Below are 23,880 nucleotides of genomic sequence, written 5' to 3' on the forward strand. Positions count from 1 at the left end.
GTTGGTTATTACCTATAAAGCCCTAAATGGCTTGGGCCCAGGGTACTTGGAGGACCACCTCTCCCCATATAATCCACCCCGCGCCCTCAGGTTGGCCGGGAAGCAACTGTTGAGGGTTCCTGATATGAGATATTCTGTGACTGCACAGAGGGTGTTTTCTATCTCGGCCCCGCAGCTTTGGAACTCTCTTCCCGGCAAGCTCCACTCGGTTACCTCCCTTGACCTGTTCAGGAAGAAGTTGAAATCCTTCCCCTTCCAACAGGCTTTCCCCCAGATGCTATGATATTTGCTCTCTCCCCCTTGCACCAGCACTTTATGCTAGTTTCTGTTGTGGTTTTAATCTTGTAATTTTTTTACCCTGTTTTTAATAATTTGATGTATTGTCGCGGTTTTTATATGAATACTGTTTGTAAATTGTACATTGTGTAGTACCCCTGTTGTAACCCGCTTTTATCTACCAGGAAAAGCGGGCTATAAATAAACAGTTTATTGTTATTATTATTCAGGGGCTGAGACTGCACATGCGCACATGCCCCCAAAGCCCCCTCCTGAGCATGCACATGGATCACCAGGGCCTTGCTGCTGCTATTTATTCCGCTGGCAGCCTTTGGGTTCAGCAGCCTCCCTTTCCTTTCATCTTTCCTTCCTTACTTCTTCTGAGGAGACTTTGAGGAATGCAGCCCAAGGTAAAGAGCTGGACTAAGGAGGGACAGGCAGGGAAGGGTATGCTTTGTATATATACCACTATCTGTCCGTGTGTGTGTGTGTGTGTGTGTGTAGGTATGTGTGTGTTTGCTTCTTATGGCTGGGAAAGGAGCTGAGGACTGAGCAGAGAAGAAAGTGTCAGTTTTGTGCAAATTCACAACTTTTGTGACTCAGAGTCCAGTGTGTTAAAAACAGCAAAGAACTTTATTGAGAACACATAGCAGAAATTCAGTATTTAAGTAAGAACTGCCCATCCCAAGTCAAAGAATACATAAAACCCCAAAACCTAAAACTCCACCCTCTTCAAAACCTAGCCCCCATCTCCAATCCCCACAGTCTATGCCCCACAGATAACAAGGCCCCCTTTGCCATCCCAAGAAAGAACCATTTTCGGTTAATACTAGCCCCAGACTTTATTCACTCAACATCCCACACATTGAAAAAGCTACCATTCCCATAACTATTCTTGACAGCTGCAACAAATCCCAGGCCCCCTATATAGCTAACCTACACCACAACCCATAATCCCCAACAAAATTTATATCCCAAAGCAATGATCTATACTAACAGCAATTGAAACTAAACTTAACGAAATATAACCTTAAAACATAAACAGACACATGCACTAGCAAACCACAGAAATATGGACAGACAAGCGTTACAAACAAAATCATAAGGGATTTTTTCACCCCTGGATTTTCTGTATTTCTTCTTGATAAAAAATGTTAGTTCACTGCTTGGATTTGTGTGGCTTTTCCACTGTGTGTTCTCTCTGATGTCTCACTAGGCCTGACTTCCAAGAAAAACATTTCGCACAATGCTGGCATTTGTGTTGCTTCTCTCCTGTGTGGACCTTCTGATGTATCACTAGGCTTGACCTCTGAGAAAAACATTTCCCACAATGCTGGCATTTGTATGGCTTCTCTCCTGTGTGGACTCTCTGATGTCTCACTAGGTCTGACTTCGAAGAAAAACCTTTCCCACAATGCTGGCACTTGTATGGCTTCTCTCCTGTGTGGACTCTCTGATGTGTCATTAGGTATGACTTTGAAGAAAAACATTTCCCACAATGCTGGCATTTGTATGGCTTCTCTCCTGTGTGGACCTTCTGATGGATCACTTGGACTGACTTAGAAGAAAAACCTTTCCCACAATGCTGGCACTTGTATGGCTTCTCTCCTGTGTGGACTCTCTGATGTCTCACTAGGTCTGACTTCGAAGAAAAACCTTTCCCACAATGCTGGCACTTGTATGGCTTCTCTCCTGTGTGGATTCTCTTGTGTGTCACTAGGTGTGACTGCCGAGAAAAACATTTCCCACAATGCTGGCATTTGTATGGCTTCTCTCCTGTGTGGACTCTCTGATGTCTCACTAGGTGTGGCTTCCAAGAAAAACCTTTCCCACAATGCTGGCATTTGTATGGCTTCTCTGTGTGACCTTTCTGATGTGTCATTAGGTATGACTTTGAAGAAAAACATTTCCCACAATGCTGGCATTTGTATGGCTTCTCTCCTGTGTGGATTCTCTTGTGTGTCACTAGGCGTGACTGCCGAGAAAAACATTTCCCACAATGCTGGCACTTGTATGGCTTCTCTCCTGTGTGGACTCTCCAATGCATGACTAGGACTGACTTGTAAGTAAAATTTTTCCCACAATGCTGGCATTTATGTGACGCTTTTCTTGTGTGGACTCTCTCATGGCTGGCACGTTCTTCTGTAAACAAGGACAATGACAGACAAGACTGAATCTCAGCATTAAGAGAGGAAGATGTTACCCCAAGATTTAGCCACACATTCACCCTTCCCTATTTGAGATTAAATTAATAAAGTTGGTGTGAGTGCCCCTGTTCTGGATGCCCCCAAATCCATATAATGATTGTATCCTTACTCGTAGGAGCTAGCAAAGAAGAGATTGTAGGTGAACTGCCATAAGGAAATCAGTGGAAGCAGATAGTCAGACAGTTGAAAAATATTCTATCAAATATATGTAAAAATACTTTGATTGAAAAGTGGCATCATTTCCTGTGAGACTGCCATAGAGTATTGAGTCAGAGCACATGGCATGATGCAAGCTAACTGCAGATGATGCTTCATGCTGTGTGGCACCAGGAGATGACTCACAATCAATACGGTATACAGCTCACAAGCGGATTGATGTGGGTTGGAGTTGGGTGTAGAAGAGATTGTGAAGTTGATGAAAGTCAGAGAGGAGAGCTGGTACATATCTGTTTTCTATTGCAACTGAAGCTAAAGAACTTCCAAGGACTTGGAGGAAATCAACTGCGTCTGTGAGTTATTTTTAAGAGTGGAAAGTAGTTAATGCATTGCCAATAGCTATATCTGGAGATTTGCTTCTTTACTCTGTTATGTTATTGTTGAGCTCTGAGAGTGTCGCCTTCAGACAATGCTATATATTGGTTTGTCAATGAGACCAGATTTCAGAGCCACGAAGGACCTGAGAGCTGGTGTGATGATCCTTTTTGGCTGAAGTATTTCCAAAAAGCACCCACTGCATTTATTTCAGTTTCAGACAATCCTTTCCCCACCCAGGAAACATTCTAAAGCAATTTACACATTTTCAAATGCTCGGTTTCTGCCCCCAAGCAACTAATTCACTATAAATATCAGCCCCAATTGGCTGCTCTTCAGCGTCATTGCAGTTGCAGAGAGACACTCCTAGAATCATAGAGTTGGAAGAAACCGCAAGGGCCATCTAGTCCAATCCGTCCATGCAGGAAATCTCAATCAAAGCATACCTGACAGATGTCCATCCAGCCTTTGTTTAAAGACCTCTAAGGAAGGAGACTCCACTACACTCCGAAGGAGTTTGTTCCACTTTCAAACAGCCCTTACTGTCAGTTAGTTCTTCCTAAAATTGAGGCAGAATCTCTTTTCCTGTAGCTTTCATCTATTGTTCTGGGTCCTGTTTTCTGTAGCAGCAGAAAACAAGCTTGCTCCCCTCTCAATATGACATCCCTTCAAGTATTTAAAGAGGGCTATCATATCACCTCTTAACCTTCTTTTCTCAAGGCTAAACATCCCCACCTCCCAAAGTCATTCGTCATAGGACATAGTTTCCAGACCCTTCACCATTTTGGTTGCTCTCCTCTGGGCATTTTCCAACTTGTCAACTTCTTTTTTGAATTGTGGTTCCCAGAACTGGACACAGTATTCCAGGTGGGGCCTGACCAGAGCAGAATAGAGTAGCACTATTACTTCCCTTCATCTAGACACTATACTTCTACTGATGCAGCCTAAAATTGCACTGGCCTTTTTACCTGCCGCATAGCACTGTTGACTCATGTTCAATTTGTGGTCTACTTGGACTCCCAGATCCCTTTCACACGTAGCTTCATTCAGTCACATGTCCTCCATCCTATATATGTTCATTTCATTTTTACTCCCAAAGTGCAGTACCTTACATTTTTCCGTGTTGAATTTCATTTTGTTAGCATTGGCCCAGCTTTCCAATCTATTAATGTCATTCTGAAGTTTGATCCTGTCCTCAGGGGCTTTAGTTACTCCTCCTAATTTGGTGTCATCTGAAAATTTGATAAGTATGCCCCCATTTCTGTCACACAAGTCATTGATAAAGATGTTGAATAGCACTGGGCCCTGGACAGAACCCCACTGGACACCCCACTGGTCACTTCTCTCCAGGATGAAGAGGAGCCATTGTTGAGCACCCTTTGGGTTCGGCCAGTCAACCAAGTACAAATCCATGTAACAGTTACATTGTCTAGCCCACATTTCACTAGCTTCTTTGCAAAAATGTCATGGGGAACCCTGTCAAACACCTTACTGAAATCAAGTTGGTTGAAATCCATTGGTTTACATTGGTAAACACCTCACTACACTTGCCAGCCCCACTTGCCACTGGAGTTACTGACTTCTCTCCCCATTCTGGACCCTCAGCAATTGGAATCAAGATCCATCTAGGTAATGTTTTACCATTAGCAAAGCCTTCTTACACTATTCACCACTCCCACCTCTGTCACCCATTTTTTTGCATGTGTGCGTGAACACTTATATGTATGTGTGTGTTTTGATTTCCCCCTAAATAAAACACAAAAACCTATCTCAAATGCCTCTGAAGTTTGTTTGTTTTTTTAAATTCAGGACCTGCTATAGCTGAGCTGGATCCTGAGGTCACTGTTGCCCCAGTGAAACTATTTCGTTCTATTGAGCTAAGTGCCAAATTTCCCTAAAAGCACAGCACTTGCAATGTCCTCCCCAGACTCCAGCATTTTGGGTAACAAAGGACCTCTTGAATAACCATGGAGCTAAGCAAGCTCAGGTAGGAAAAGAAACATTAGAGAAATAGCAGTTTTTGTGTCTTCCTTTCCACCTTTCATAGATATTACTCAGAATTGCCAAATGGAACCCCTAAGGTTTGAAAACAAGGGCCTGAGCTGGTTCTCACCAGTTCAGTCCTTAAAATCTGTGAGGTTGGTGGCTGCCTCCCAATCCCCAAGGCCCCTCTCCTGGCCCTTTCCAGAGGTCCCTTCCTCTCCGCACAGAGCTAGGAGATCCTGGCTTTGCTCCTGCCTTCCTCTCCTGGCTTCCAGATGCCTGATGCCCTTCCCTTCCTCCCTCCCTCTCCAACCGTCCGTCTTGCCATTTGCATTGCTTTAGCATCTCACCTACAGCATCTCTTCCCTGCCTTTCTATTTTTTCATTCCTTCCATTACTCACAGACAGAAACACACCCACAGATTGTATGTGATGCAGAAAAGGGACACTTTGAGGATCATCTGTTGAGAAAGGCAGGATAATCAATATACAAATAATGCATTAGGAATTCAGAACAAGGAGTCTGGGACCTGGATTCCAATTTTGGTGAGGGTGAGGAGCCTAGAGAGCAGCCTCAAAACAGCCTTAAGACATCTCTAAGACAGGAATGGGGTACTGGTGGGGATGGGGGGGTCACATTGGCTCCCAGGGGATCTCAGGGGCAACCCCACATTTTATTGCATTGCATCCCTTTGGGGAAGTGGTGTCCATTTTGCCACTGTTCCCTGAGCCATTGCAGGGCCAAGAGAGGCATCTTACCCACGAAGTCTCTCCGGAGCCTCAAAAGGATGGAAGAGGGGTCATTTCTCATCATTTCGGTGAGAAAAGCATTAATCTCCATGCTTCCTTCCCACAAAATCCCAAAATTGGGGGGATTTCTGGGGGCCGAACTAAGGCCTGATACAGACTGCCAAAATAAAGCTGCTTCGGGTCTCTTTGGAAGTATGCTATTTAAATGATCCATGGGTCGTAAGAGTCCGGAGGTCGCGCCAAAGCCACACTCCATTCCTAAGCACTGGAGTGCAGCTTTGATGCAGCTTCTGGATTCTTAGGATGCATGCATCATTTAAATAGCATACCTCCAAAGAGACCCGAAGCAGCTTTATTTTGGCAGTCTATAACAGGCCTAAGTTTCAGAATTAAAACGTACTTTGCTTGCACCAAAAGGTTTATTGAGAAACTCAGGCAGAAGCATCCATTAACACCTCTAAGCAGTCTATGGAGAGTCAATACCTTTTCCCTCTGTCATTAACTACCTTCACACTCCCCCCTTTCCTCCCCCTTCAGCCCCTAACCAGCCCAGTTGCCAAGGTACCTCTTGCCTTCTTCTTCCACCCTTCTCATACACCTCTCCCCCTGGGGCATGCCTGCCACCCAAATCTCACAAACCAGTCAGTGAATAGCCTCCACAACTGATTCCCTTCCTCCAAGCCGTTCTTGGCCCCATTATACTTACCAATGACTTAAAACTACCAACATTTAAACTACTAACAATTCCCCCCTAAACCGCAATACCATTCTGGATGAACCACAGAAGCTGGTTCTGACAATCGGCAATGTGGTATTTAGTATCCTTATAAAGTGGAGAGCACTAGTGCCTCACTAAACTACAAATTCAAATATTCTACAGGAAGTTGCTTTCACAATTAAACTACGCTTTAAAGGGATCTAGGACTCCTAGTAGACCACAAGTTGAACATGGGCCAACAGTGTGATGTGGCAGCTAAAAAGGCCAAAGTGATTCTAGGCTGCATCAATACGAGTATAGTATCTAGATCAAGGGAAGTAATAGTGCCACTCTATTCTGCTTTGGTCAGGCCTCCCTTGGCATAATCCTGTGTCCACGTCTGGACCCCACAATTCAAAAAGGATGTTGACAAGTTCCTGCCCCTTTTTTTCCTTTCTGACCCTGGATCGATGAACGTTTTTGCACTTTTCTTCTGCCCCTGATATATGTATTTTTTATCTTATCGTTTCCTGTTCCTGTCTTTGTAATAATGGTTTTAATTGCTTATTGAATTTTTAATCTGTATTGTAATGTTTTTATAACTTTGTAAGCCGCCCTGATCATTTCTTGGAAGGGCGGGGTAGAAATAAAATTTATTATTATTATTATTATTAATATGCCCAGAGGAGGGCAACCACAGTGGTGAAAGGTCTGGAAACCATCAAGTCCTATGAGGAGCAGCTTAGACAGCTGGGTATCTTTAGCCTGGAGAAAAGAAAGTTAAGAGTGGATATAAAATCCATGTTTAAATATTGGAAAGGGTCATATTGAGGATGGAGCAAGCTTGCTTTCTGCTGCTACATAGAAAAGGTGGCATCACAATGGATGCAAGCCACAGGGCAAGAGGTTCCACCTAAACATTACTAGGGACTTTGGGACAGTAAAAGCTCTTTGACAGTGGAATATACTCCCTTAGGGTCTGGTGAAGTCCTCTTCTTTAGAGGTCTTTAAACAGAGGCTGGATGGTGCTTGGAATGTGTATTGCTGCATGGCAGAAGAGGGTTGAACTGGATGGCCCTTGTGGTCTATTCCAACTCTATGATTTTATAATTCTAGTGGAATCATTGCACCATGACAATTTAGCACAAAAGGGACCTCAGTCTTCATAGTAAGGACAATGTTTACCAGTTACTTACCCACAGAGGCCACATTCTCGTAATTCTCCATCATTACATGATTGTACATAAGCCTCTGCTTCTTAGTCAACAGTTTCCATTCGTCCTCAGTGAAATATACTGCCACATCCGCAAAGGTTACCTGCAACAGAAAATAGTCCTCATCCAGAGAGTGACTAAGCAAAAGGGGAGGAAAGCACATGGTGCATCCAAATATTATTTCATCACTTCAGAATTTAGTCCAGGAAATAAACTTTAAATTCTGTCAGCAAGAAAAAAGCTACAGCCTTTGAGATCCACTTTGTCTCGAATCCTTTCAATATAATAAAGAATATAAAATAGGTCATGGCTGGGATATTAACGATGAATTAGGATACTGACTATCCCAAAATATATAGTACATTTAGCCACAAAAGAATTATGGTGCATTTAGCCATTTCTTGCCAAATTTCAGAGGCAAATGTAATTTTTAGAAAACAGTTCTGGGGAGCACTCTGGACTTGAGGGCCACTGGGCCCACCCCCAATTTAGATCCAAAGGTGGTCTCCCATAACCCCAACATTTCACAGACAGGAAAAGCAAGGTACATGTGGACAAGCAACACCAGAAGGTAGTGAGGATGGCCAAGGTTGTTTATGAGGAAGATCACACAAGCTATGAAGGGCACAATAGTTTGCTTTTGCCTCAGCTTCCTGCCAAGGGAAGACCCTGGCAACTTATCTCCTCTCCTCTCCCCCCATTTGAGTTGATGGGGTGCAAACTCCTTGGAAGTCATTTTGCAGCAACCCAAGAGAGCTGAGGAGAAGGGGGAAAGTGGGGGGAGGAGAGAGCAACAGGGACATTTTTGAAAGTCCCTGAAAAAGTGGGGTGACAGAGGATTAACCAGGACTTTCTCTTCCAAATTGGGACAATATGTTCTCCATTTGCTTTCATGAGCTGGCCCAGCAATGACACAAATGAAACTCACCACAGAGTTGTTGTACTTCGACAGCCTCTTTCTCTTGTAGTCCAACTCTCTCCGCTTGGCTTCTGTGTTGGCCATTAGGTGGGAAGGGGGGGGGGAGGTGTCCTGGTGGCCCTGCACTTGGGTCTCTTCCAGCAAAATATCCCCCAAAGCTGTGTACAAGGAGACTGAGATGAAGTTCCTGAGAAAAGAGACTAGTGTTAGGCTTGGTTTGTCAAGAAACCCTGCATCACTCAAAGACACAGAGAATAGCATGCTGCTAGTGAGATACGCAGGTGACATATGCCTCCTTTGAGCCAATGCAGAGATGGGTATCCCCTTCCTCCCTCTTCACCAAACAAAGCCCCCTGGACCTAGCATGGATTCACTGCAGCTCCCCTACACAACATATACTCCATGTTAAAACGCTTTTGACGTTGCTATGTTGCGCAGCACGTGAGGAAACACGTTAATGTATGGCACCAGATTCTCCACCTTGACTGTAGTCAGTAGCTTGTGAGCTGAAGAAACACCTGTCGCTTTCTCAATGAGCAAAGAGACACTGTAATCTTCTGTCAGATGAGGCTTTTATTCAACACTATATACATCGACACCCTCCACCATCCACACCGGTAACAACCCACTCTGAGGCACACACTGTCTGACTCTTCCTCAGTGACAGTTGAGAATGACAGTTGACAGTTGCATCAACCTTCCAGTGATGCACTGTTTAAATGCTGACACATCTAACTGCCACTAGAGCTGTCAATGACTTCCACAACAGCTCCACCTAGTGGCCACATGCATGTCATTTCCTCAGACCTGTTCACCATGGTCCTGACACTCCATGCCTTGTGAGAGTGGAGGGGGGTCAGGGGATGGGGAATTGGAGAGGACCCTGGCTATGTCCCTGTAGCTAGATGTGAAATGAGCGCATCATCTGCTGAAACCTCCTGACCTCCCCAGTGGCCCTCAGAGGAGAATGCCTTCCTTTGGCTTCTGGCTAGAGAAACACAGCTGGATGCTTCTCCAATGCCTCGCACCCAACACTCTCATCAGGCATGGAATGACCATGGAGCATGGCTTCCACAATTCCCATGTTTCATTTTGTATTCCTTCTAATTTCACATCTATTTTAAACCTCTCCCTCATTTGACGATAAATATACCAGTGACAATCTAGGCCAGATTCTTTAAGTTCTTCTTGTGTTTTGATCTCTAGTTTTCCTTGCAATTCTTTCAGGACATCCTTGTATCTTAACCAGTTAGTTTTCTGGATACCTTTCCTCCTGAAAAGAGCCTCATGCGGCAAACACCATAAAGGGATTTTTGGACACATTCTACACTTGTTTTTCCCCAGATCTTCAATAGAGCTTTTCTTATGAAATGATTTGTGCTTTCTTTATGAACTTTCTCTTTACCGTAAATTAGGGATCCATGCCACCCAAATCTTAAATGTTCACTCTCCAGACATAACAATTTAAATAATAATAATAATAATAAAGATTTTATTTGTATACCGCCCTTCCAACGATCAGGGCGGTGAACAACATATTAATAACAATACAAATACAATTACGATAAATATTAAAATACTATACAACCATATTAAAACAAAACTAAAACCCCATCAGCCAGCTGCCATTGCCGTCGAAGGGGGGAAAACTAGCTGGCACTTGATTCGGGGAATGCTGATCGAAATAGGAAGGTTTGTAGTTCCCTCCTAAACTGGACCAGGGAGGTGGCCGAGCGGAGCTCTATGGGCAGCGTGTTCCAGAGGGTCGGGGCGACGATGGAATATGACTTCCTCGTTGTGGAGGTTAGTCTAGCCCCTGGAACCCTCAGTAGTTGCTGCCTGGATGTTCTGAGGGTGCGGGGCGGAATGTATGGAGAGAGGCGGTCCTCCAGGTGTCCTGGGCCCAAGCCATGTAGGGCTTTATAGGTTATCACCAACACCTTGTACTGTGCCCGGAAGCGGATGGGCAGCCAATGCAGATCTTTAAGTATAGGTGTAATATGACTGGCCCTGGAAGTACCAGTGACCAGTCTGGCTGCCATATTCTGTACCATCTGTAGCTTCCGGGTATGGTATAAGGGTTGCCCCATGTAGAGCGCATTGCAGAAATCCAATCAAGAGGTTACCAGAGCATGTACCACCGTTTCAAGGTCTCTCTAACATTCTCTAACAAAACCCATTCTCTAATCCAAACTAAACAACAAGCAGCATAATAAAGTTTTGAGTTTGGTAAACCCAGCCCTCCTCTACTTTTGTCATCACAAAGTATTTTTGTTTTTATCCTGGCACTGTTTTTAATTCCAAATAAATTTTGAGATTTCCTTTTGCCATAGATTCAATGGTTTTTCATTCTGGATGATGGGTATCACTTGGAACAGAAACAGCATTTCAGGAAGGAAACTCATTTGGATCAGTGATATTTTTCCTAATAGCGATAAGTGTAATTTCCCCCATTTTTCTAGGTCTTTTGTGATTTCCTTCCATGTGTCTCATACTTATTGTGAAATGGATATGAGTTTTTATTTGTTAAATTCATTCCTAGATATTTAACTTTCTTTCCCACTTTAAATCCACTGATTTCTTCCAGGATTTGTTCTTCCTTTTCCCCATATTTTTTGTTATTAATGTTGTTTTGTCTCTGTTTCCTTTTAGTCCTGAAACATATTCCAATTCCACTATTACATCCATCAATTGCCTTGTGCTCTTTTCTGGGTTCTCCAGGGAATACAAATGTCGTCTGAGAAGACTCTCATTTTAAACTCAGTTGTTTTTAATTTTTATTCCATTGATTTTATTTTCTAATCCTATCCAATTATTCAGTGCTTCTAGGATCAGAATGAAGAAAAACGGTGATAGTGGGAAAGCTTGCCATTTACCTTTAGAAATCTTAAACTCTTCTGGTTTTTATAGTTAACAATTAGTCTTTGATCTTTATACATTGCCTTTATCCATCTATAATAAGAAGCTCCTATTTCCATTTTTCAAGTGTCACAAATAACATATCCCATCCTATGTTATTGAAGGCCTTTTCTAAAAAGATAAGTGTTTTTTCGTTGTGCCTTTGAAAATATTCAATTATATTTCAGACGCTTTGAATGTTATCACTGACTTGTCCTTATGAATCCAGTGTTTAAGACCTTTTTTGAGTCTATGGGTCAAAATCATAGAAAATAGTGTATAATCCATATTTAATAAGGAAATAAGCCTATAGCTCTTTACCTCAGTTGCATCTCTATCCTCTTTTAACAGCAAAGTTATATTAGCTTGTTTCCATGTTTCAGGATAATGGTTTTCTTTGATGGCATTTTCTTTGATGGCATTTACAGGAAGAAATACCTTTAAACCCTTTGATCTTTTTGCTCAATATGACATGTAAACTGGAAAAGGAAGTAGCTAAAAGATTTTCCAGACTAATTTTGTAGATGGTCACTCACAGTATTGGAAAAACATCCAAATTCCTAAAATAGAGGAGTGGATAATTAAACTAAGAGAAGCAAAGGGATTGGACATTTTAACCGCAATCATGAGGGATAAACCAGTTGAGAAAACTAAAGAGGACTGGTCATGCTTTGATTTATTTTGTAATACTAATTATTTATTTACAATCCCAGATATCATATGGAAAGTCTACATGAACATTAGAGGTTTAACACGTATCGATACCTTGTAGGAATTTAAGTAAATTAAATAAAAGGGTCATCTTAGCTTAACTGGGAAGTAACTTAATAGTACATTTCTGACAGATTTATATATCAGGATGTTATTTATTGCATGTTTTATGTCTATGTTATAGGTATTTGTACTTTTTTGTTGTTGTAGCTTTAAGAGTTATGCAAATGTCTTGGTATGTTTTTTTCATTTTTGTTTGTAAAGGATTGTTTATAAACAAATTACAAAAGAAAAAAAGTGGTTTCCAACCGGATTATTTCTGCAGTTCAGATACAGCCTCAGTCGGTTATGAAGGATAGAAGAAGCCAATTCATACTTTTATCCTGTTAAGAATGGTTTTGCTTTTTTTCAGTAAAAGCAGTTTGCTTTTCTGTCTAATCCTTATTTTTCTTGTTCTTGTTTGCTTCTATGTTTGTTTGTTTCACTCTTGGTAATATGAGTTATTCTGGTCTGTCTCCTTCCTTTGTGCCTGAAAATCTATTAATAAGGAAACTGGGGAGACTTTTAAAACCTCCCAAAGGAGCTACTTTTGGCCTTTTTTGGGGGAGAAGCCTCCTCTTAGAAGCCAAAGCCCAATGTTTGTGAAGAAGAAGAATAAGGATTGTATTAAAACTATCCTCCCCATTTCTGATCCCTTTTAAAACCCATGTTCCCCAGAAGGAGCAGAGCTTTGTAATAAGAAAACCCTCTCAGAAAAGAGACACAAAAGACACACAAAGAGACACACTTCCTTCCTTTTGGCCCAAGAAGTCTGGCCTCCTTCTGACTCTGGAGCCTCAGTAGAGAAAAAGGAGCCTCTGTTCAACTGAGAGAGAAGGTTCTGGAACATTATTCCCCACAGTCACAAGCAGAACAAAATGGCCCCCAGAACACAAAATGGCTGCCTCTGTCTCAGCGCTTGGCAGTTGGCAGTTTGAGGCCTTCAGGGAACCGTAAATGGAGGATGAAAGGGCCCCAAAGTCAGAAGGGACCCCAAACAGCATTTCCAAACATTAACAAGACCTAAAATCTTTCCTGATGCTATAATATAGAGACTCACTGAGGTACTCTTTATAAATACGTCTTTACATAAATTTAATAATACTAATGCTACTACTAATAATAGTAATAATAAGGTACAACCAGGAGATTTCTCCCTGTGGCTTCTCCCCCAGAGGCCTCTGCGTATGCTCAGGAGCCCCTTCTTCTTCTCCTTATTCTTCCTCTACAGAATCATCCAGAGGTCTCTCTGCTCCTCCTCCTCCTTAGGCTCTTCTTCTAAGCCTTCCTCCTCCTCCTCCTCCTCCTCAGGTCCTTCCTCTAAGCCTTCCTCCTTTTCCTCCTCCACTTCTTCAGGCCCTTCCTGTAAGCCCTTGCTCCTCCTCCTCCTCAGGCCCTTCCTCTAAGCCTTCCTCCTGCTCCTCTTCCTCTAAGCCTTCCTCCTCCACCTCGCTCCCTTCCTCTAAGCCTTCCTCTTCCTCTTCCTCAGGCCCTTCCTATAAGCCCTTCCTCTTTCTCCTCCTCCTCCTCTTCCTCCTACAGGACCTTCCTCTAAGCCTTCCTCCTCCTCCTCCTCCCCCTCCTCCTCAGGCCCTTCCACTAAGCCTTCCTCCTCCTCCTCCACCTCACTCCCTTCCTCTAAGCCTTCCTCCTCCTTTTCCTCTTCCTCTAAGCCTTCTTCCTCCTCCAGCGCTTCCTCTAAGCCTTCCTCCTCCTCCTTCCTTCTCTTCCTCCTCCACCTCAGGACCTTCCTCTAAGCCTTCCTCCTCCTCCTCCTCCTCAGGACCTTCCTCTAAGCCTTCCTCCTCCTTTTCCTCCCAGACTTTGGGGAGAGAATTGTGTGCCTTCATTTCATTCCTGGGGATCCTAAGGCAACACTGTCACAGGAGTCTCTTTGTAGGTTTTGTCAAAGGGGCTTTGCCATTGCCATCCTTTGAGGCTGAGAGAGTGTGCCTTGGGGGCTGGGGGTGTGCTGCGTGCCTTGAACTCGTGTCTAGTGACCCTATTCCCAGGGTTTCCTTGCCTTCAGGTTTGCCTTCCACTTTGCCCTTTGTCTTCCTCTGAGGCAGAGAGATTGTCTGCTGCCCAAGGTTCATCTGCAGTGGGTTTCATGGCCCAGAATGAATGCCATTTCCATCATGTAGATGTGTGTATGTGTGTGTGTGTGTTGTATGCCTTCCAGTTGGCCATTGGTCTTCCTCTGAGGCTGAGAGAGTGTGACTTACCCAAGGTCACCCATTTTATATAATGGGACTTGAGCACCCATGGATTTTGCTATCCAAACCAAATCCCAAAGGATACCAAGGGCCCATTGTTTTTCCATCTTTTTTTGCAAACAGCAAAGCAGATCTTGCTTGCCTGATCTTTGCATGTTCAAGAGCAGTTTTGGGCAAATGCTAAGAGATGCCTTGTGAGGTTAGGAAGAGGGTCCTGGAAAACAGTCCTCTTCCTCTGGACCCACAGACTCAGAAAGACATGGGCCCCCCATTCAATGGGACCCCTTTCTTTGAGGCTGCCCTAGGTCCATGAGGGTCTCTCAGGAGAGATTGGGAAAGTCAGCCTTTGAGGAGCTCTGGTCCTTAAAGGTTAATATCTCCAAGCTTTCCTGAGAGGGCAATATTTGGGATTTGGGCAGATCCAGGCCGCAGGGCTCTCTCAGATCTGGTTCAAAAACACTGCAGAAATTATGATGATGATGATGATGATGATGATTAATCTTTCCTTCAAACCCACAGAGCCTTGTGGATGCTCAAATAGTAACAGAGGTCAAAAACACATTGCAGAAATAATCCAGTTTGCAGAAATAAACCACTTTAACCGCCCTAGTTCAGTACACAGGAATCCTGGGAATTTTAGTTTATTATGGCATCTGAGTTGTCTGACAGAGAAGGCTAAATATCTCACAAAACTACAGTTCCCAGAATTCCCTAGCATTCAGCCAGACAAATAAAGCAGCCCTGAACTTGGACCATTGTTAGCGGTTGGCTTTGAGCCTGAATAGGGTTCTAGAAGGCTGGTGGGTTTGGTCCTTGGCTGCTTAGGAAGAAGGGCTCCTTCTGGGTTTCCTTGGCAGGAAAGGAAAGGAAAGGTGGGTGCCTCAAGATGCCTTTGGGAGACCCCTAAATTTGGTTCCTTTGTAAGAATGCTGACTGAGGGGGAAGAGAAGGTGATGGATTTGGTCCCCAGGGAGGCCCCCGGTCAGGCAGGGCAGGCCACACAACATTCACTCACTCCCAAGTCAAATCCTGGTTTCCCTTCTTTTGCCCAGGACCTAAACCTGGACCAGAAAGGATCAGGTTTTATTTGCTTTCTTCTCCTGTAACAGGTGTTTTTCCTTGCCCTTTTTACACGTGGCAGTAAAGATACGATACATCAGGGCCTGGCATTGAGCTTCCAGTTTTCATGCATGATCTTCAGACAGGAGATGAGGCTGCCTCTTCTCCATTTTGGAGGGAGCCCAATTCCAGGAAAGAGGAAAGGTCAGATGTGATGTGAGAGCAGTAGCTTATTATAATTTGCGAGACTTAGTTCATTGGTTTCTTCAACTAGAAAAATTGCAGGGGTCTATGGATTGGTTTAATTTCTTGCTTTCTCTGAGTTGTGGTGGTACAAGGGCTCACTACTATACTCTGCATTCGCCATCTGGCTAGAAAGAAGGAGGCTAAATTAAATGCTTTTTATCCTTAGTTTTTGTGGATTTTTTGGGCTATGTGGCCATGTTCTAGAAGAGTTTCTTTCTGACGTTTCGCCAGCATCTGTGTCTGGCATCTCCAGAGATTCCAGCCACAGATGCTGACGAAACGTCAGGAAGAAACTCTTCTAGAACGTGGCCACATAGCCTGAAAAACCCACAAAAAGCTATGGAAGCCGGCCATGAAAGCGTTTGACTTCACGCTTTTTATTCTGTCTCTCCAAGCAAGTGAGAATGATTATTTCTCTCATTTCCCCTTGATCTGGGAACAGACCTTTAAAAATGTCTCTTTTCATTTCTACACAGGAAAGTATATTGAGTAGATTTGAATGACAAACTGTGAGCGACTGTGGTTTGTAATTTATGCATTAGGCTGAATGAGATCGCTAGAGGCCCTGCCCCAGGTCCTAGGTTTTAGCTCACAAACCTCAGGACCTGAATTCACAACCCTATAAGAGAGATGGAGGGACACCAGAAAGTAGGCAACCAAAGTCCTATACATATTATCCAATTGTACCAGTTTGGTGCCATGTTACCGGCTGTGGATCCATCCTACAGAAACCTGGGAATGGGGTGCTTAGATGCTTGGTAGAGAGCCCCAGTGCAGTCCTTCATGAGAGTTGCTATATAATTCTAAGTGCCTGAAAGATGAAATCCCAGGATTCTGTTGGACAGAGTCCTGGAAGTTTCATGGTGTCAAAGTGCTAGGTTTGGGCAATGGAGAGACAACCCAGGTGCCAAAAGTGACCCATGGCAATTCTGGACAGACTCATTCAGTCTCTGTCTCTATTGGTGGAGGGCTATTTACACCAAGAAACCCATGGATCTTCAAGGGATCTCCAGTGTATTTAATTTATTTATATACATCCATCCTTTCTCCCAATATAGGGACTCAGGGTGGCTAACAGCAAATTTAATACAGTACAAATTCAAAACAATGCAAAGGCATTAAAATTATAACAATTTTTTTTTAAAAAAATTAAGTCATTTCTACAGTTGGACCTTGAAAATAGTAAATTGCATCAAAAACCACATACAAATCTTGACCTCCGAATTGCAGTTCAAACCTTCTCTCTGTTTTGCTTAGGATCGAGCCCTTGAGGCATCAGCATTTCCAGAAAGGAGAGAAAGTGGAAGTGTGAAATACTTTTGTTTGGAGGAAGTGTCTATCCGGATTCTGTCCTGTAAAACTATTAGAGCCCCTTTAATGCTGTCTTTGATTCAGAACATATGATTTTAAGGCATCTTGCACTTCTATCTCCATCCAATAAACCTTTGAATTATTTCAAGCATTCTGTTTTCCTGGCTGCCCAACCCAAGAGTATGAAACATAGCACCAGTCATGGAGATTCAGTCTTTTTCATTATGGGGATACGGAGCGAGGGTCACAGGATCCCAACTCCTGGTGTAAGACCTGGCCCAGTTCATTGTAGATGTTTGACATAATGTTAGAGTGAGACTGAGAGGTTTTGGGAGCCCCTGTCCCTCCAAAATTAACTTTCCCAAGAGCAGTCTAGGTCTCCCTTCCAAAGACCAGCAGTGGATGGAGAAGGAAGCCTTGGGGAAGCAGAGGAGAGCTTGGCTTGACCCCCAAGGACTCTCCCTTGAAGGTTTCCATCTCTCTAGGAAACGGTGGAGCCTGGGAGGGAGACTGAGGACTAGGGCATGCTGGGAAAAGCTTCAGGGGAGCTTATGGGAGCAAATGTGGGACTTTGCTTTCTCCTCCCGATTACTTTCTTGCTCTCTTCTGACATGCTTGAAGACCACACAAGGTAAGCTCAGTGGTGGAAAAGACTGCAAAAGCCATCTTCTCTGTTTATTCCATGCTCACCTCCATGGCACCTTAGGAGCAAGCAATCTCCACTGAGGGCAGCACAGTTGAAAAATGATATCCAAAATGGGGAGTGGTCTTTTGAGATCCTGATGGTCCTCTGAGAGGAAAATGCCAGACCCTGAAACCAATCCTGGCCAGCTTTTGGGAAAGTGCCCTCAAGGTTTGGTCCAAGCGGCTCTCAGCCCCTGGCAGACTGTCCCTTCCTTGAGCCTTGCTCTCCTGGAGGCTCAGAGAGGATTCTGGGGGACCTGGGCTCCTCTCCTTCTTAGGGACCCTCAGCCCCAGGTTCAGCTACAAACGGTAATTCGCCCACAATGTACCCCCCCATTCCCTGCTCTGTCCTGGCACATGCCTTAGGAAACCTCTTCTATGGACATTTGGGGGCTCCTAATCTTAGTCAAAATGGAAACCTCTGGATTCCTCCTATACTTCCCAACCGGGAAACAAGGTATAGTTGTGAATCTCTTCCAAGAAAAAGAAGGGTTGTTGTTGTAATAAGAGGGCTCCAGTCAATTGAGATCTTCTTCAGGCAGTAAAGGGGGGTTTATGCAAATGCAGAATGACATCACTGCTATGGAAGATTCACTTGACCAATCAGAGAGCAAGATAAAGGTTCTTCTGGAAGCTTCCGTGAGAAGGAGATATAAGGCCTGAGAGACCAAGAGACAGTTGGGGGAATTGTGTCGGTTGGAGATCGAGAGAGAGAGAGTTAAAGAGCGGATCTTGGAAGTTAGTCTCAGAACTGGACGTTTAGGTCTATTTATTATTTTATAGCTTGTATGAATTGAATATTATATACTTACAAATATTGTACCTGCAAGATTCTTAATATCTAGTATGACTTATATTTTAGTTATATTTTGTTATCTATAATAAATACCTCCTTGGAGTATCTACTACTCGACTCTCCTTTTACACGTGTTTTGGCTCGGTTGATGCTTGGGAAGATCCGTAAAGAAGTAGAAATAAGGTTCCTTAACCGGTCCCAGTATAGGTTAAGGGAAGTCCTTTTATAATTCACTGGGTGGAGGCAGCATGCTTTAAGGAATTTAAGGGTCTGCTGGGCTAAGAGCCATAACAGGGCTGTGGTTTGGCTGCTTGGACCCCAGGAGATCATCACAATTTCTGATCCCACGCATTGTGCAGGTCATACTCTCGATGTGGTCTTCTGTACGGAACAGGCACATCCGTGGGTGGAGGTAGTCCATATCTCCGCATTGCCATGGACCATGGATCGTTTCCTGGTCAAGGTTGGGCTGAAGGTCACTATTCCCTCCGTTGGGGGCAGAGGACCTATTAAAATGGTCCCACATAGAAGCTAGTAGAGCAATGGCTGTGAGATCTATTGGAGCAATCCTTAGATCCTACAACCAGGCAGGGGGTCATCTGGTCGCACCAGCTCTAAAAATATTTCAGAGTAAAGTTATAGCTCAGATCCTATATGGCGCTCTGTGTGGGGATGGGATGATTCCCAATTGGTGAAACTGGAGGCCATCCAGAATACATTTTTCAAGAAATTGCTCTTACTTTCACCTGGCACACCTGCAGCTTTGGTTCGGGCTGAGGTCGGCCTCCCTTCCATCAGAGCTCATATTCATTTTGCTTTATTTAACTACTGGAGATCTGTAATAGATTCTCCGGTTAAGGTTTTTCCTAAGTTGTGTTTCCAACATTTACCAAGCTGCAAAGTCTGGAGTTTAAGATACAATCATAACTGAAAATCCTTCTACCTGGAATTCAAGAGAGAAGCTTCGTGAGTACATTTTTAACCATGATGTTTATCTGGATACAATGGCTATTAACAATTCGACATTTTCCAAATGGTTTAGATTATATAAATTGGACCATCAGATGGCTATTTATCTAGGGAAGCTTACATTCCCAAAGCTTAGGAAGGCTTTTACAGCTCTTCGTTTCCAAACAATGCCTTCAGCCATGATCGATGGTAGATATTCACACAGACCTACGGATTCCCTTTTATGTATTTGTGGAGCTCCAGAAATCGAGGACTTGCCTCATTATCTGCTTTTTTGCTCACTATATACTGATCCAAGAACTAAATTTATGGGATCTATTCTGTCCAATTTACAGTCTAATACCATTTCTGCAAAGATTTTTTTTCTCCTGTCTGATATTGATTCTCAGGTAACTTATAAGGTTTCACTGTTTGCCTCAGCAGCAATCAAAATACAGGCAAGGGCAATAGCGGACATAGCAGTTGATTGTCATGGGGATGATCTTATCTAAACGTTGAAGTTGTTTTTAATGTTGTTTTATTTGTCTGGAATTTTATTATGTTTAATGTATAAAATTTGGGTGTTAGTTATTTGATGGAGCATTTTATAATTCTGAATTTCTGTCACCGATTTTACATTTTAATCATGCGAATGGCCTTTGGCTTAAGCATTAATAAAAAAATTGATTGATCTAATGCTATTGAAGCCTATGCTGTGTGATGTTCTTTATTTGGCACAAAAATCTCCCCCAAATGAGGCATCAGAAGGGAGGGTCTCTCCTCTGCCTCATTTTCCAGGAGGAAGGCGGCTCCTCAAACCCCTTTTTACCTTCAGATCCCCCTCCCCTCCATGGCCATGCCTCTCTCCAAGGGTCCCCCCTGCCCTCTTTTCTCATAATAACCTCCCAAGTACCTGGGCCCCAAGGACCCCCTGAAGGAGGGGGCAGGGAAGGAAAGAGGGAGAGGCGGACTGGCAGTTCCCCTGCCTTTCTTTGGGGGGAGATTGGGGTTTCATTCCTTCTTACCCCAACCCCTCCCACCAGAAGACCCTCCAGCCAATCCTTCAAACCAACAAGGGCTCTCCTCCACTTCCCTCCCTCAGAGCAGGCTGTGAGGGCAGCAATGGCTTCAGAGGCTGAAACTCTGCATGCACATTAGCAACCAAAGGCCACTCCTGAGTATGCGCAGGGATCGCAAGGCCCTTGCTGCTGCTGCTGCTTATTCCACTCTTGGCCTTTGGAAGAAAGGAAGTAGTACGCCCTTCCTTCCTTCCTTCCTTCCTTCCTTCCTTCCTTCCTTCCAGAATGGACCGCAACCAGTGGAGCTGGACTCAGGAGAGAAAGGCTGGGAAGGCTCTGCTTTGTACATATAGCTCTGTTTCTCTGAGTGTGAGTTTGTGTGTGTGTGTGTGTGTGTGTTTGCCTCTGTTCTTATGGCTGGGAATGGAGCTGAAGACTGAGGAGAGAAGAAAGTGTCAGTTTTGTGCAAATTCACAACTTCTGTCCATCAATGACAAGGTTTCCCATGACATTCTTGCAAATAAGCTTGTAAAATGTGCACTAGACAAGGTAACTGTTACATGGATTTGTAATTGGTTGACCGGCCGAACCCAAAGGCTGCTCAACAATGGCTCCTTTTCATCCTGGAGAGAAGTGACCAGTAGGGTCCCACAGGGCTCTGTCCTGGGCCCAGTGCTATTCAACATCTTTATCAATGACCTGGATGACAGAATTGGGAGCATACTTATCAAATTTGCAGATGACACCAAATTAGGGGGAATAGCTAATACCCCAGAGGACAGGATCAAGATTCAAAATGACCTGAAAGCTGGGCCAAAGCTAACAAAATGAAATTCAACACGGAGAAATGTAAGGTATTGCACTTAGGGCAGAAAAATAAAATGCACAGATATAGGATGGGTGACACCTGGCTGAATGAAACTACGTGTGAAAGGGATCTAGGAGTCCAAGAAGACCACAAGTTGAACATGAGTGAACAGTGTGATGCGGCAGCTGAAAAGGCCAATGCAATTTTAGGCTGCATCAATAAAAGTATAGTGTCTAGATCAAGAGAAGTAATAGTGCCACTGTATTCTGCTTTGGTCAGGCCCCACCTAGAATATTGTGTCCAGTTCTGGGTGCCACAATTCAGAAAGGACATTGAGAAACTGGAGCGTGTCCAAAGGAGGGCGACAAAAATGGTGAAGGGTCTGGAAACCATGCCCTATGAGGAATGACTTAGGGAGCTTGGGATGTTTAGCCTGGAGAAAAGAAGGTTAAGAGGTGATATGATAGCCCTGTTTAAATATTTGAAAGGATGTCATATTGAAGAGGGAGCAAGCTTGATTTCTGCTGCTTCAGAGAACATGACTCGGAACAATGGATGCAAGCTGCAGGAAAAGAGATTCCACCTCAACATTAGGAGGAACTTCCTGACAGTAAGGGCTGTTCGACAGTGGAATGCACTCCCTTGGAGGGTGATAGAGTCTCCTTCCTTAGAGGTCTTTAAACAGAGGCTGGATGGCCATCTGTCAGGGATACTTTGATTTGGATTTCCTGCATGGCAGGGGGTTGGACTGGATGGCCCTAGTGGTCTCTTCCAACTCTACGATTCTATGATTCTATGATTCTACGAATGAGTCTAGTGTGTTGAAACAGCAAAGAACTTTATTAAGAACACATAGTGAGAAATTCAGCTTTTAAATCAGAGCTGCCCTCTCCAAGCCAAAGATTACATTAAATCCCTAAAACCAAAAACTCCAACCTCTTCCAAACCTAGCCCCCACCTCCAATTCCCACAGTCTACGCCTCATAGGTAAAAAAGCCCCCTTTGCCATGCCCAGAAACTAGCCCTCTTTATGTTAATACTCACTGCCAACTTTCTTCATCCAACATCCCACGAATTCCAAAAGCTATCATTCCCTTAACTATTCTAGCCAGCTGCAACAAATCCCACCCCTCTATCTAGCTAACCTATACCATAGCCCATAATCCCCAGCCAAATTTATAAACTAAAGCAAAGAAATATACTAATAGCAATTAAAACCAAACCTTAACAAAATATAACTTTAAAAGTTAAACAGACATATGGACACACAAACCTAACACACAAAATCACAAGGGTCTTTTCTTATCACCAGCGTATTGAAAATATATTCTTTGTATTCCTTCTTGAGAAAAATAATGTCATTTCACGTCTGGGATTTGTGTGGCTTCTCTCCTGTGTGGACTCTCTGATGTATCACTAGGCTTGACCTCTGAGAAAAACATTTCCCACAATGCTGGCATTTGCATGGCTTCTCTCCTGTGTGGACTCTCTGATGTTTCACTAGGTCTGAGTTCCAAGAAAAACCTTTCCCACACTGCTGGCATTTGAATGGCTTCTCTCCTGTGTGGACTCTCTGATGTCTCACTAGGTAAGATTTCGACAAAAAACATTTCCCACAATGCTGGCATTTGTACGGATTCTCTCCAGTGTGGCCTCTCTGATGTATCACTAGAATTGATTTACGAGAAAAACATTTCCCACAATGCTGGCATTTGTATGGTTTCTCTCCAGTGTGGACTCTCTGATGTATCACTAGGTAAGATTTCGATGAAAAACATTTCCCACAATGTTTGCATTTGTATGGCTTTGCTCCTGAGTGGATTCTCTGATGTATGACAAGGATTGACTTATAAGCAAAACATTTCCCACAATGGTGGCATTTATGTGACTTCTTTGCTGTGTGGACTCTCTGATGACTCAAATGTTCTTCTGTAAAGAAGGACAATGACAGATAAGACTGAAAATCAGAGTTAAGAGAGGAGGGTGTTACCCCATGATTTAGCCCTCATTAACCCCTCCTTATTTGAGATTAAATTAATAAATTTGCTGTGAGTAACCCAACCATGACCCTGCTGCTTATGCCCCTAAATCCATGGAACGATTGTATCCTTACTCATAGGAGCTACCAAGGAAGAGCCTGTATGGGGACTGCCTTGAGGGAATCCGTGGAAGCAGATAGTCAAAGGCCTGTTGAAACAATATTCCATGAAACATGTGCCAAAATACTTTGATTGACAGGTGGCATCATATTCTGTGAGAGTGCCATAGAGTGCTGAGTCAGAGCCCAAGGCATGATGCAAGCTAACAGCAGAGGTCACTTCATGCTGTTTGGCACCAGGATGTGACTCACAACCAATACAGTATACAGCTCACATGCAGATTGGTGTGGATTGGATTGGAGTTGTGTGTACAAGAGATGGTGAAGTTGAAGGAACTCGGAGAGGAGAGCTTGCAAATATTTCTATTATTTTGTAACTCAAGATAGATTTTTAGTGTAAAAAGTGGTCAGTGCATTGCAAATATCTATATCTGGATATTTGCTTCCGTACTCTGCTATGTTATTGTTGA

The 23,880-nt window shown here is 43.6% G+C and overlaps 1 protein-coding gene across 1 annotated transcript; it reads right to left on the reverse strand.

Annotated features, from left to right (window-relative positions):
* Nucleotides 1–312: 312 nt before the first annotated feature.
* On the reverse strand, nucleotides 313–8,712 carry LOC149290404 (uncharacterized). The gene is made up of 4 exons (XM_089489280.1): nucleotides 8,587–8,712; nucleotides 7,641–7,761; nucleotides 2,182–2,418; nucleotides 313–2,100 (listed from the first exon to the last, which is right to left on the reverse strand). Exons 1-4 carry the CDS (start codon nucleotides 8,659–8,661, stop codon nucleotides 1,436–1,438), a joined length of 1,098 nt encoding a protein of 365 aa, XP_089345406.1. The 5' UTR covers nucleotides 8,662–8,712; the 3' UTR covers nucleotides 313–1,435.
* Nucleotides 8,713–23,880: the final 15,168 nt, after the last annotated feature.

Source organism: Sceloporus occidentalis, unplaced genomic scaffold (genome assembly GCF_023333645.1).
Source record: "Sceloporus occidentalis isolate IW3139 unplaced genomic scaffold, rSceOcc1.0.p SCAF_39, whole genome shotgun sequence".
In the NCBI taxonomy this organism is placed as follows: domain Eukaryota; kingdom Metazoa; phylum Chordata; class Lepidosauria; order Squamata; family Phrynosomatidae; genus Sceloporus; species Sceloporus occidentalis.

Coding starts and splice junctions, on each gene's coding strand:
- LOC149290404 (XM_089489280.1), bottom strand. CDS start 8,661: ATGGCCAACACAGAAGCCAAGCGGAGAGAGTTGGACTACAAGAGAAAG. Junction 7,762..8,586: donor CGAAGTACAACAACTCTGTG/GTGAGTTTCATT, acceptor TTTCTGTTGCAG/GTAACCTTTGCGGATGTGGC. Junction 2,419..7,640: donor CGAGAATGTGGCCTCTGTGG/GTAAGTAACTGG, acceptor CCTTGTTTACAG/AAGAACGTGCCAGCCATGAG.